Here is a 14,570-nt window from a genome sequence, read left to right as displayed (position 1 = left end):
GATTTTGAAAAGTTCTTCAGAATCTCTCCGGGTTTCTTACCTGATGACTGAGTGCTGAAGGTAAAAAGCTGCTCTTTTTTTTTTCTGTTGTTACGCTACAGTTAAAGTCATAAGTTGATATATGAGTGTATGCATCATTCAGAAAAGTCACAGCAGCAGAGCAGGGAGACTCCGATGTTTTTAAATTTGAGTAATCTCTATCCAGAGCTTCACTGATATGGATCCACTTCACTTTGTGTTTGCACCGTTCATATGTCCACACAGAGCAGTTTAAAGTCACCTCATCAGCTTTCTTGTGTTCAGTCACTGGTGAAGATGAAATTCAAGAGAAATACCAAATAAATATAAGTTTCCTTTTTCAAAATGTAACTTGTCAGCATGTTGTTCTAACAGGATGGTTTGAGCTCAAAATATAGTGTTGCAAATACTCACTACTAACAACAGACAGATAAACCACAGCATCTGGACCTTGCTGTTTCCCTGGATTGCCTCTAAACTGTCTGCAGGTGTAACGACCAACATCCTCAGCTGTGACCTTCTTTATAACCAGTGAGCATTCTGCTGTAACACTCAGTCTGTCTGATTTGGCTTTTTCTTTGATTTGTCCAAGATTAACCAGCTCTACTGTTGGTGTGACTCTTGAATCAGTGAAGAGCCAGGTGGTAGTGTCACAGTTGTGATGATTGTTGATCACGTTTTTACAAGGCAAAGTGACATTATCGCCATCTCTGACAGTGAAGGAGAGTGAAAGATCTCCACTTAGTGCTCCTGAGGATATAACAGAGAATCGAAAATGTTACATTACACGAGTGCAGATAAGTTACACACTTAACATGTATTTACTTTTCATTTAATCTTTGTTTGCTTTGGTGAAATAAACAGCATCGCTGTCTATGCTACATAAAGATTCCATAAAGCAAAATTAGAAAGAAGAGTTTAAAAAAAAACCCTTCTCTATTGTACATATTTCTTACCTGTAAACTGCAGTATGAGTATAAAAGGCACAGCCATTTTAATCCATCTAGATTGAACCGCCATGTCTCTCAGTCTCGCTTTTCTTCTTGAGCTTCTGAAACACAAATGTATCTTTTTCCTGTAACTGTGGAGCCATGACTTCCTCATCATGACTTTCAACATTCTTTTCTTACATTTCTGCCGTTATTCTTATGTAACCGCTTTCATGTTCCCTATTAATAAAGAGCTACAGTTAGTATTAAGTTTACACTGACCTGCTGTATCTGGAATGAAAATTAGTGAAAACATAGAAAACACACTTTGAGTTTCTGTGCTACAGTGGGGCAAAAAAGTATTTAGTCAGCCACCGATTGTGCAAGTTCCCCCACTTAAAATGATGACAGAGGTCAGTAATTTGCACCAGAGGTACACTTCAACTGTGAGAGACAGAATGTGAAAAAAAAATCCATGAATTCACATGGTAGGATTTGTAAAGAATTAATTCGTAAATCAGGGTGGAAAATAAGTATTTGGGCACCTCAAACAAGGAAAATCTCTGGCTCTCACAGACCTGTAACGTCTTCTGTAAGAAGCTTTTCTGTCCCCCACTCGTTACCTGTATGAATGGCACCTGTTTGAACTCATCATCTGTATAAAAGACACCTGTCCACAGCCTCAAACAGTCAGACTCCAAACTCCGCCATGGCCAAGACCAAAGAGCTTTCGAAGGACACCAGGAAAAGTATTGTAGACCTGCACCAGACTGGGAAGAGTGAATCTACAATAGGCAAGCAGCTTGGTGTGAAAAAATCAACTGTGGGAGCAATCATCAGAAAATGGAAGACATACAAGACCACTGATAATCTCCCTCGATCTGGGGCTCCACGCAAGATCTCATCCCGTGGGGTCAAAATGATCATGAGAACGGTGAGCAAAGATCCCAGAACCACACGGGGGGACCTGGTGAATGACCTGCAGAGAGCTGGGACCAAAGTAACAAAGGTCACCATCAGTAACACACTACAACGGCAGGGAATCAAATCCCGCAGTGCCAGACGTGTTCCGCTGCTGAAGCCAGTGCATGTCCAGGCCCGTCTGAAGTTTGCCAGAGAGCACATGGATGATACAGCAGAGGATTGGGAGAATGTCATGTGGTCAGATGAAACCAAAGTAGAACTTTTTGGTATAAACTCAACTCGTCGTGTTTGGAGGATGAAGAATACTGAGTTGCATCCCAAGAACACCATACCTACTGTGAAGCATGGGGGTGGAAACATCATGCTATGGGGCTGTTTTTCTGCCAAGGGGACAGGACGACTGATCCGTGTTAAGGACAGAATGAATGGGGCCATGTATCGTGAGATTTTGAGCCAAAACCTCCTTCCATCAGTGAGAACTTTGAAGATGAAACGAGGCTGGGTCTTCCAACATGACAATGATCCAAAACACACCGCCCGGGCAACAAAGGAGTGGCTCCGTAAGAAGCATTTGAAAGTCCTGGAGTGGCCTAGCCAGTCTCCAGACCTCAACCCCATAGAAAATCTGTGGCGGGAGTTGAAAGTCCGTGTTGCTCGGCGACAGCCCCAAAACATCACTGCTCTCGAGAAGATCTGCATGGAGGAATGGGCCAAAATACCAGCTACTGTGTGTGCAAACCTGGTAAAGACCTATAGTAAACGTTTGACCTCTGTTATTGCCAACAAAGGTTATGTTACAAAGTATTGAGTTGTATTTCTGTTATTGACCAAATACTTATTTTCCACCCTGATTTACGAATAAATTCTTTACAAATCCTACCATGTGGATTCATGGATTTTTGTTTTCACATTCTGTCTCTCACAGTTGAAGTGTACCTCTGGTGCAAATTACTGACCTCTGTCATCATTTTAGGTGGGGGAACTTGCACAATCGGTGGCTGACTAAATACTTTTTTGCCCCACTGTAAGTGTATTTAATTCAACTCCCAAACATGTTTTTAACCTGTCTACACTTTGCTGTAATTACATACAAACTTGAATGAATGTATTTATATTTATTTTCACATAAGTGTAACAGAATAAGGTTTATTACTACACACAATTATCATACAAAATTCAAAAATATATATCATGAGGGTACTTTATTTTCATACTTTACACACACACGCACGCACGCACGCACGCACGCACGCACACACAGTGACAGTTTGTTTTCAGTGTTTAAATGACTGGTTATCAAACAGAAACAGCTGATATCACATGTGGCCTTTGTCACGTGTGCTTGTGTTTAGAGCAGTTGCATCACATTAGATCGGTACCTCCCCTGCTTTATTTTGAGCCTACAGCACCCTCTGCTGGACAATAGAACTCGTTACAACAACAAACCTGGCAAAAGCAAAAGTCAAGATTCAAAGATTCAAAGTGTTTATTGTCATGTGTACAGAAGAAATAGCATTTCTCTGTGCAATGAAATTCTTCCTTTGCTGTCCATAAACAAATGCCAAATTAGGTTGAAGGAACAAGATAAATAAGGATAAAAATAAGACAAGACATTAAGATAAATAAAGATAAACATAAGGATAAAAATAATGAAAGATAAATAAATAAGTACAAAAGTAACTACGTGAAGACAAGTGAGGTATGCAGATGTCGATGTAGATGGATGTATAATGTATTTATGGAAATACAGTGGGTTGAAATAAAACGTAACATTATATTATTACTTTAAATAAAAGTGGGGAACTTGATCCTAAAACTAAACTTTTTTTTATTCTTTTATACAATCTGACAGAGTTAAACTAGTTATCAATTATATATATATATAAAAAAAAATGAGGGCACTTGTAATTTAGCTATTCTGTGACAGATGTTTCTTACTTTTTGGTTTGTTGATTAGAGGCGGTGTTCATGGTGTAGCTGATGGAGGTGTAGGGAACAGCATAATCAGGATCAGCCTGCACAGTGAAGACAACATAAAGATTGCTCAGTAATGTGTAAAATGTAGAATCAACATATAAGAGAACAAGTACCAGTGGTCAGTAAAGTCAAAGTTATTCAGATTTCTTAACTCGTCTTGTGTAACCCCAACACTACGGATGTTGAGGATGTGCCACAAGCACTTGTTTATGAAGATCTGTATCTTGCTCGTAATGGGGTTGGTCATCCGTCACGTCTTGGACCCATACAGGAGGACTCCTTTCATATTGGTGTTAAAGATGCGGATCTTGCTGCGCTGAGATAAGGCTTTGGAGTTCCAGATGGGTCCCAGGACATTGAATGCAAGCCTTGCTTTGTTGATCCGGCTCCTAACGTCTTCATCTGCGCTGCCATCGCTGTTGTCTACACTTCCTAGGTAGGCGAAGCGGTCGGTTTCCACTAAGTCTTCTCCCTGTAGCTGCAGTGGATGTTTTTGTCGGTTGTTCAGCTGCATCACCTCTGTTTTTCTAAATTTGATCTTCAGGCCAGTCTTTTCTACCTCCTCAACGAGCCGGGTAAGCTTGGACTGTGCATGTTGCTGCTTATGGCACAGAAGGCTGACGTCTTCTGCAAAATCCAGGTCCTCCAGCTGTTTGGTGAAGGTCTACTGGATATCAGTAATGCTGCCTTCTGTGGTTCTTCTCATGACAATCAGGAAGAGTGTCAGTGACAGCATGCAGCCTTGCCTCACTCTGGTTTTCACTGCAAAGTGGTTGGTCAGTTTTCCGTTGGGGGTGATCTGGCAGGATGAGTCTTTGTATAGTTGTTTGATGATCTTTTTGAGCTTTTGTGGGATTCCATAGTGCTGCATCAGTTTTCAAATGGTCTCCCTGTTGAAGGCTTTTTCAAAGTCGATGATGATTGTGTACAAGGGAGACTGCCATTCAATAGACTGCTTGATGATGATGCGCAGAGTGGCTATGTGGTCTGTACATGATCTGTCTTGTCTAAATCCTGTCTGCTCTGATCTGAGTCTCTTGTCCAATGCCTCCTTCAGTCTCTCCAAGATGATTCTGGTCAACACCTTGTTGGGGATGCCTTTCCATTTTTCAAGGACTTGATGGCTTTGGTGATCTCTGCCTTGGTTGGTGGACAGGTGTTGATACAGAGGGGCTCTTTTGCTGGTGGTATGTCAGGGACTGTTTGCGGTGTTGGTGGATTCAGGATCTCTTCAAAATGTTCCACCCATCTTCTTCTTTGTTTCTTGTTCCTTGTGATGGTTTTCTCACTCTTGTCCTTGACTGGCTTACTTGGGTTGAAACTCTTTCCTGACAAGGTCCAGGTGATCTCATACACTCCCTTCATGTTGTTCTGCTTGGCTGCTGTTTCTGCCTCTTCTGTCATACTGTGCACAAATTGTCTTTTGTCCCGTCTGGCACTCTCCTTCACTTCTCGGTTCACTTCACAATATTGTGCTCTGAGGTGTGTTTTCTCCTGATAGTCTTGACATCTGTTAATTTTGTGCTTCACCTCCTTCCTCTTAGGATTATTTTGTTTAAATAATCCGTTGAAAATCCTGCAGCTCTATCAGGAAATAAATAATAAATCAAATATAATTTACTATGGCGTAGGGTAAGTTCATTATTCCTAGTAAAATAAAATATGACTGTATTCATCACTGTAACTTTACTGAAAGACTCTTTTCACTGATTTTCATGAAGAAAGCAGAATATGAACAGCGGCCTCTTGCGCCAAAGTCCAGCATCTGATTGTTGCTCTGTAGGAACATCAGACTTACCTCCCTCTTTCCTTCTTACACATCACTACATCTCTACATGATGTTGTCTACTGAATGCAAACAATTTAGTTTTTTAAATTTTACTTATTCTTGGAAAGAAAACTTTAGTATACTTATTATTTTAGCCTGTTTTCTTTTATTTGTTCGGCGTTAGTGATCTGATCATAGCCAAAGTAATCCATCACCGACCACTGATAGGCGCAGGGTACTGTTCAACACTGACCAGCGCTGTTTTATCTTTTGGGGACACTCTCCAAGTAAAGGAATGGAAGTGACATCATCTTAAAATTACATCACACATTTTTTTTTTTGTTTTTAATAACAGGATGAAGTTATTGTAAGAATTAAACTTCAAACACATGGATTATCTTTAGGCCGTTTTATTGTAACACTGAGGGCTGAGGAATTTCAAATTCCCGTGTATGATCTGTACATATGGTTTTTGACAATAAAGCTGACTTTGACTTTGATTAGTTACTTTTCCAATATACAGGTAAAATGAGCCACAAACTCAGTTTAAAAACAATTTCTTTAATTCACAATTACTCAGATTCAAAGTAAAATATTACAGAATACAAAATTAAAATAGATAAATGATGTTATGCAAATTAAGCAGCTCAACACAGAGATACTAAAAAAAAGAGTTACAGTGACATCACACAAAGACATTAAAACATTCTTACCACTTATATTTCTTTAATTGTCTAGACTGACACTGTGAAATACACTGTGTGTACTGCATAGTCTATGTTAAGGGTATCTATTTAGAGTTTAATGCTAACTTGATGGCTAACTATTATACTGCATTACACAAATGTTTCAATGATAAAACACTAAAATGGGCTTTCCCCTTCAAACAATATTATGAATATACCTACTTCCATATATTGGTCATTTCAAGTTTATTACATTTTACTCAAAACGCTCAATGTGCTTCAAAAAGAGGAAGAAGAAAAGTCCTGAGATTATACAGTGCATGACAGTTACTTAACAAACATATAAAAAAGCTATAGGATCGGTTTCAGATCAAACCAAATTTAATATTAGATAATCAGAGTAAATACGAAAAATTTTAAGTCTTTAAATTAAGTCTTTATTTATTAAGGGAAATAAAGTCACCCAAGCCTACTATGTTAAATTAAAAATTTCTTGTTAAATTAAAAATTAACTGTAACTGCTGGTTACTCCCAGTTATCATCTGTCTGACAAAGTGAAGTAGATTAAAAGATCCCAAAAGGCAACGCATCATGCCACGATCTAAAGAAACATCTGAGAAACAAAGTCACTATTAGTCTTTAAAGGACTGCAAAGCCATTTCTAAGGCTTTGGGAGTACAGCGAGCCATGGTAAGAGACAATATCCACAAATGGAGAAAACTTGGAACAGTGGTGAACTTTCCCACAAGTGGCCAGCTGACCAAAGAGCTACTCCAAGAGCACATCACCAACTCATCTCATTGTCACAAAGGAACCAAGAACAGCATCTAAAGATCCACAGGCCTCACTTGTCTCACTTAAAGTCAGAGCTCATGATTCAACAATAAGAAACACACTGGGCAAACATGGGAGATTTCCAATGAGAAAACCACTGCTGACCAGAAAGAACATGAAGTCTCACAGACTTTTGGGAAACTATTCTGTGGACTGATGAGACAACAGTTGAACTTTTAGGAAGATCTGAGACCTGTTACACCTGGTATAAAACTAACACATTATTTAATAGAAAGATCATCACACCAACAATCATACACGGTGGTGGCAGTGATGTGGGGATACTTTGCTCCTTTAGGACGACTTGCTGTAATTGATGAAACCATAAATTCTGCTCTCTACCAGAAACTCCTGAATGTCTGGCCATCAGTTCATGCCTTGCAGCTCAACCTTACTTGGGTTACACAGCACGTTATGCAAACAATAATAAAAAAAAAACATTCACAGTGATGTAAATAAAATTTTTTCAGTTATCACAAACTCTCGACTGCCAAAGTAGATTTGAATAAACTTTCCCCTTAAAAATGAAAACATCATTTAAAAACTGTATTTTGTATTTACTAGGGTTGTCTTTGTCCAATTATTATATTATATTATATTATATTATATTATATTATATTATATTATATTATTATTGATGATCTGAAACATGTAAATGTGACAAATATGTAAAAACCGAAATGAAAGTTGAGAACATATATAGACAAGATAAACTTTCCCTCCATCACTGCCAAATCTGACATGGCATCAACTCCCGAGCAACTATTTCATTTCACCTGCAGATAGTATCACAACACACTGTAATAAATGTATGTAACAATATGTTTGTTTAATTGTCGTGTCAGCTTTCTCTTTTTCAACTGAGCAACCCAACAGCTCTTTTAGATGAGAAGCTTTTTGTTTACTTGATGGTGTCATAGAGGTTGCTGGGATCCATGGAGGAAGCTTTCACAGTGGAGTACGTAACTCTCTCACCTTCATTTTTGTCTCGAACCTGGAAGCACACACAACACAGGAAATATAATCACATCTCAGAAAGTAAAGAAGAATAAAAGATCTCCACTTAGTGCTCCTGAGAACAACACAGACAAACAAAAATGTGACCGTTAAATGTCTAAGCACAGATTATTTATACACTTACAACGCACGATAAAACTGGAAAAACCAACTGACGTTTTTAATCCTTCTGTTATAAACATGTTCATTTTATTTTTACCTATAAACTAAAGCACAAGCATAAAAAGCACAGACATTCGAATCTGTCTGAATGTAAACATCATATCTCTCAATCTCTTTTCTTCACGAGTTATTGACACAATAATTTAATGTTTTGCTGTAATTATACTGTAATATCACTTCCTCAATGTGAGTTTCAGCCTTCTTTCTCACATTTCTGCTGTTATTCTTATGCAATCAGGCTGTCACAGGTCTCATGTTCCTCATTTGGTAACATCTAGAGTTGGCATTAATCAATTAGGATGGTTCTCAGGAGGTTATGATGTCAACTCATTACCTCCATGTCTTGTGTTTTAGTGTATATTTTTTATACAGCACCTCCTTCTGAACAAAAAGGGGTTGTTACAACAACAAATCCTGAAATAAAATCCTAAAAAAATAGAGGAAATATCCTCCTGAGAACCAGCTTATTCATTTATTGTTATTAACTGACATCAATTGTACAACCAACAGGACAGCTTACCTGCGTTTTACTGGTGGTTTTGTTGGTGTAGCTGATGGAGGCATAGGGAACAAGGTATTCAGGTGCAGCCTGCACAGTGAAGACAACATAGAGACTGCTCAGTAATGCTCAGATTCAACATATAAGAGAGCAAATACAAGTGCCGAGTAACTATTTAATCTCACAGATTCCTGAATGGTTCCTGGAGCAGACGGAGTCACTGCAGGGTTTAAATTCAGTTCCTGAATCAAACAAACAAAGAAGCCTCATAAACACAGCAGACTGTAAGCACACCAGGTCAGTTGGGTAAGCTGACAAAAACACTTATCTTCTGGCCTCATGATAAAAAATATAACACAGTAACTGTAGTGAACGGCCGTGGTATGAGTACACTAACAAAGTTTAAGAAATTATGATATAACTCACAGGATTTTCATTAGTCTCCTTTTTTTTTCCTAAAAAAAGAGAGAAATCAATTCAAGTTTTTAGAATTAAATTTCATTCTGGTTTTTCATTCCATTTGTTCATACAAGTTCAGGCTGGTGAAATCTCTCACCTTTAGCTCTCTTCCATCTGATGGCTATAACAGCACTTATTATCAGTGCTAATAACCCCAGCAGTACAACAATAAACATCCACCATCCTGGAGAAAAAGAAAAGCATTAAGATAATTTCAGCTGCAGATTCCTGTCTGTTTAGTGTCCTGCAGGTAAAAGAGAAGAGAACACTCAGCTATCAACAAATAAATAATAAATCAAATATACTTATTTTTATTTATACACTGTTGTGGTTGTGTTAAGGTCTGGAAACAACCTGCTTTAGTTCATTAAAAGTTCATCCTTCCTGAATAAAATAACATGCTGTCATGTCGCTCAGTCTTGAATACAGGGTTTATTGTTGTTTCTGGGATGTTCATGTTCTTTAGTTTTATATCTTTGATCATCTTTGCATTATGGTTCTGTATTCTGTGTTGCTTTCTGTAATTTCTTACTTTTCACTGGTTTTCTTTCATTTAACTCATATATAAGTTTGTTTGGTTTATTTCTTGCCTTTAGTGCTGTGCTCCTGTTTAACAGTTCTTTATGCTCATTCTGTGTGTTTGGTTTTGAGATGGGATTTATGTTTGAGCTGTTTATAGTCTAATGTTTACGTTCCTGTTATCTGTGACTTTAGTCCCCTGACTGTTGATGGTAGGTTGTTTTTCCCACTTGCATTCCAATTGCGTCCCTCCGATCTTGTCTCCATGTTTGTTTATCCTCTCTGTGTATCAAGTTCATATGACTTAGTCCTGGTCTCATTGTTTGCTATTTGCTGTCTTATTTCAATAGTCTCTGACTGCTAGTGCTTTGTATTTAGTTCTGCTTCCCTTGTCTCTTCTTCTGTGATTGGTTTCAGCTGCTCTTCCACCTCTTGCATTGTTCCTTCATTATGCTGTATGTATATGTTGTATCAGTTTCCCTTTGCTGTTTGTCGTGTTCTTCCTAATGTTCTTATGTCCCTGTCCCAGGACCACCCAGCACAAATGTTCTCGAGTATATTTTTTTAGAAGGTTTCTAGTTGTTAGACTATTTGCTCCTGACCTGCTTTTTTTGATTTTGTAAGAGTAATAAATAAACTTTTAAGTTTATTCTTTATCTTCTGAGTCCTGTATTTTGGGTACAACTGCTGCCACACAGCTCGTTCCTGACATATAGCTATGGTCGTGGTCATGATTGTAACTTCACTGAACAACTGTTTTCACTGACTTTTAGTAGGAAGTAGAATATGAAGTTCAGCCTCTTGTGTCAAAGTTCAACATTTGGTTGTTGTTGTGGAAAAGCATCAAACTACCTTCCCTCTTTTCTTTTGTCCCATTACTACACATCTACAGGATTTCTTGTCTTCAAAACAAACAATTTAGTTTTAAGAAATGCTAATGGCATTTATTTATTTTTATTTTATTTTTTCACAGACAGCAAATGAGTGCATTATTTTTTACCATGTAATGAAATGTAATGATAGTTTGTGGACTTTTCCAACAAAAACAACTGAAAATATTAATCTTTTGGACGTGCACTTAGGCAACCTTATTTTTGCTTTGTTTTTGTTTTTTGTTTTTTATTGTGAAGACTTTGTGATCCTTTTATTAACAGGTGTTATATGAATAGAGTTTTACTTACTTTTCAATTCATCTTAGTATTTAATGCTCCGTGTGGTTCTTAGTTTATTTATTCTTGGTTAACATTTGTTCAAGTAGCTTGAGTCTCAAGTCTAGTTAAGGTTATTTGGTTTAGTCTGTTGTTCTTTTTCCTTCCCTTCTCTGTCAAGTTCATATGTTAGTCACTGTCTCAGTACTTAGTTACTTCCTGATTTATTTTGCTAATCTCTATTGTTATTTGGATTGGGTTTAGTTTTTTTACTCAGACCACACTTTCCACATTTGCAATCCATTATGACAGAACAATGTGAGCAAATAATAGACCAGCAGCCTTCAACCCCTCAGAAGTGATAAAGAGAGTCATATTTTGTGTGGTGGTGCCACGTGAGGAAGGGCTGGTGGGGTCTAGCGAGGAGTACAAAGAAGTAGTAGCGCATAAGTAACACAGCCTGATTTCAGGGATTCAATATCCCTGCCTGCTCAACAAAGAATTTGTTGTCACAACCATGCACCTCAACTCCCTGCTATTTTATCTTCTGAAGACACTCTCAAAGTAAAAAAAAGTAAATGAAACCTTAAAACACACAAAATAGTTTACTTTTTATAACAGATAAAGTTATTGTATGAACTGACTTGCATTCTCATGTGTTTCTTGATCAAATGATAGAATCCTGAAGATAAATTCCTGCACGTCTCCACCATGTGTCACTTGGCACTTCAACATCTCAGAACTCTTGGATGTGTAAATGTGATCAAATCTTGTAAAGATCACACTGGCTGAGCAGGCAGACTGTGACATCCTCAGGTCTTTGTTACCATAGAGCCACTTCACAGTGTATTTACATTCTTTATATGTGGACACAGAGCAGTTTAATGTCACTGTGTCATCATCCTTATGTTCAGTTACTGTTAAAGAAAAGAAAAGAGAACAAGAATAACATTTACAGTAATCATCACTGTAATTATAGTTATTGTAATGTTTCAGTTTGATGTTCTAACAATTTGAAAACATTATGATGAAATACTCACGGTTAACAACAGACAGCTCAGCTACAGAGTCTGAACCTTCTTTTTGTCCTGATTTGTTGAACCTTCTGCAGGTGTACTGACCAACATCCTCAGCTGTGAGCTTCTTTATAACCAGAGAACATTTTGCTGTAACACTCAGTCTGTCTGATTTATTTTTGGCCTCTTGGTGAATCTCCCCGTGTTCAAACAGTGTTATTGTCGCTGTGTTTGATTTACTGAAGAGCCAGGTAGTTCTGTCACATTTATCTTGATCATCTGTCACATTTTCACATGACAAAGTGACCTCACCTTCATCCCTGATAATAAACTCAACTGCTGCTGCTGTGAAGATAAAATCAAATCAACTGTGTAAACTTGACTTTTCTAATTTCATTTATAAATGTATTTGTATTCTTACCTGTTACTTGAAGCATTAGTAAAACTGATGAAAAGAATTTAATCCATTTGAACTGAGTCGTCATTGTCTGTCTTTCTCCTTCCTGCTTTTCACAAAAATGACAGTCACAGTCTCTGAAACAGAGCTTCATGTAGAGGCTGTGCTGACTTCCTGTGGTTATCATCTCACCACCTCACTGTAACTGTTAAAACGTTCAGAGTCCTTTCCCTGAGAATTCTAATTCACAGCATTCTGTTGTTTCTAATAACTACATGAACCAAAGAAAATTAGAGGTCAAAGGTCACACCAGACTGTCAAAAACCCTGCAAATTTAAAATGAGTCATTTGTGACGTGTTTGATGCCTTAAAAAAGGAGAAGATGATACATGCAGTTGTGTAAATACTTACTGCTCTTTTTTTTCCTGAGAACTGAAGGGGAAGTGTTTTGGTGAGAATGTGGGCACAACAGCAGCAGAGCTCTTTTACAGATGAATCTGAGTGGATTTCTGATTTCAGACTAATATACAGCACAGCTTAAAAGAAGCTGTTCAACAGGAGGGAAAGTCTACAATCAACAAAAGTAAAACTGATAATATGATGCTAATGAAAGTTATAAGAGTGTTAGCACACAATGTCCAAAAACAGAGTAGAAGTTTGTTTATTTTAATAAAACACTAGGCAGGCAGAGTGGAGTGAATGCACACATTTATGCACAAGATCCAACACAGGCTCGGAAGCCATCCTTTGCTTTGGTTTGGAAAATACTTTCTTTTTTTTCCTCTGCAAGAGGATTCTAGTTGCCATGACTGAGTTTCCATAGCTCCCCTCAGGTTAGTGTTCATTACAGAAGAGACTCCAGCCCAAACACTTATTAAGCTACCAGTTTAATGGGATTTTGTTCTTTGAGCCACCAATGTCCTATAAGTAGAGGTGTGTGTGGAGCATCAAAGGCACATAATTGATGTACTCGTGATGATTTCAAAAAATCAGAAAAAATAAAGATGAGTTCAGTGTGATGGGTGATCTGGGTTCTGAAGAAATTTCAGGTTGTTTAGCTAACTTGGTCTACAAGAAGCAGAGAAATCTCAACAATCATATGACCTCCTATGAACAAGCATACTAAGAGAGGATTCAGGGTCACTTGATTCAGCCCTAACTATATGCATTATCAAAATGGAAAGTTTTAAGTCTAATCTTATACGTAGAGAGGGTATCTGTGTCCTGAATCCAAACTGTGAGCTGGTTTCACAGAAGAGGGCCCTGAAAGCTAAATCTCTGCCTCACATTCTCCTTTTTAATACTCTTGGAATCACAAGTAAGCCCGCAGTCTGAGAGCAAAGTGCTGTAATGTGGTCATATGGTATTATAAGGTCATTAAGGTACGATGGGGTCTAATCATTCAAGACCTTGTATTATTGGTATTCTGATCACTTCCATGGCCACAAGTGTAACAAGTGACGTAATTGAGAATGACAGCAACTCAGCCACACATTGGATCAGCGCACTGAGGCACAGAGGTAGAGTCAATGGCTACTTACTTACAAATTTCATGTAGCCTTCAGATTAGGTCAAGAACAGTGTGTAGAGATCTTCATATTCTGGGTTTCCATGGCTGAGCAGTATCCAAGCCATACATAAGTGCAATACAAAGCATCGGACAGGGCTGGACTTGTAAACTGCCATACAGAGCATTTGTCTAGTTGGCCGACACACTTTTGACCGATGGGTCAATGAAAAGCCTCCGTGCACTGGCGCAGAATGGGAAGTATTAACCCCGATTCTTTTTCAATTTAGTTTCAGTCAGTTTGAAAATGTTTATGTTTTGTCTTTTTAATAAACATGGAGGCAAAAAAAATCAGCAAATTCAATATAGGTATTACACTGTATGTCCTCTGAGAGACTCTTGATGAAACTGTTCCTCAGCTGGGCGATGAGATTATCAAATAATAATCTCATCGCCCAGGTTTGAAGGGTGGTCAGCACCACTGACATACTTTTTGTCAGTGGGAAGTGTTTGGTGAGAATACAGCAGCTCTGGAGGTTTAACCCTCTAATGTTTACCACATATCTGAGCCATAAAGGATTAGCACACTAGTGATGGGATTTCCGGCTCTTTTTAGAGATCTGGCTCTTTCGGTTCAGCTCACTAAAAAGAGCTGGCTCTTTCGGCTCCGAACCGGCTCTTCAGGTTGTTTTGTTGCTTTAATTAATTTA

General features: G+C 38.1%; 1 protein-coding gene across 1 annotated transcript; it reads right to left on the bottom strand.

The window, feature by feature from the left end:
* Nucleotides 1–6,161: 6,161 nt before the first annotated feature.
* Nucleotides 6,162–12,961, bottom strand: LOC309689251 (uncharacterized protein). Its single transcript, XM_082505542.1, has 8 exons — nucleotides 12,378–12,961; nucleotides 11,981–12,301; nucleotides 11,585–11,857; nucleotides 9,371–9,457; nucleotides 9,241–9,269; nucleotides 9,000–9,056; nucleotides 8,836–8,904; nucleotides 6,162–8,130 (listed from the first exon to the last, which is right to left on the bottom strand). Exons 1-8 carry the CDS (start codon nucleotides 12,538–12,540, stop codon nucleotides 8,038–8,040), a joined length of 1,092 nt encoding a protein of 363 aa, XP_082361668.1. The 5' UTR covers nucleotides 12,541–12,961; the 3' UTR covers nucleotides 6,162–8,037.
* Nucleotides 12,962–14,570: the final 1,609 nt, after the last annotated feature.

Source organism: Aulonocara stuartgranti (assembly GCF_965226115.1).
Source record: "Aulonocara stuartgranti genome assembly, chromosome: 15".
Taxonomy (NCBI): Eukaryota; Metazoa; Chordata; class Actinopteri; order Cichliformes; family Cichlidae; genus Aulonocara; species Aulonocara stuartgranti.
Note: the sequence above shows the minus strand (reverse complement) of the source record. Positions and strands in the feature narration are given on the sequence as shown.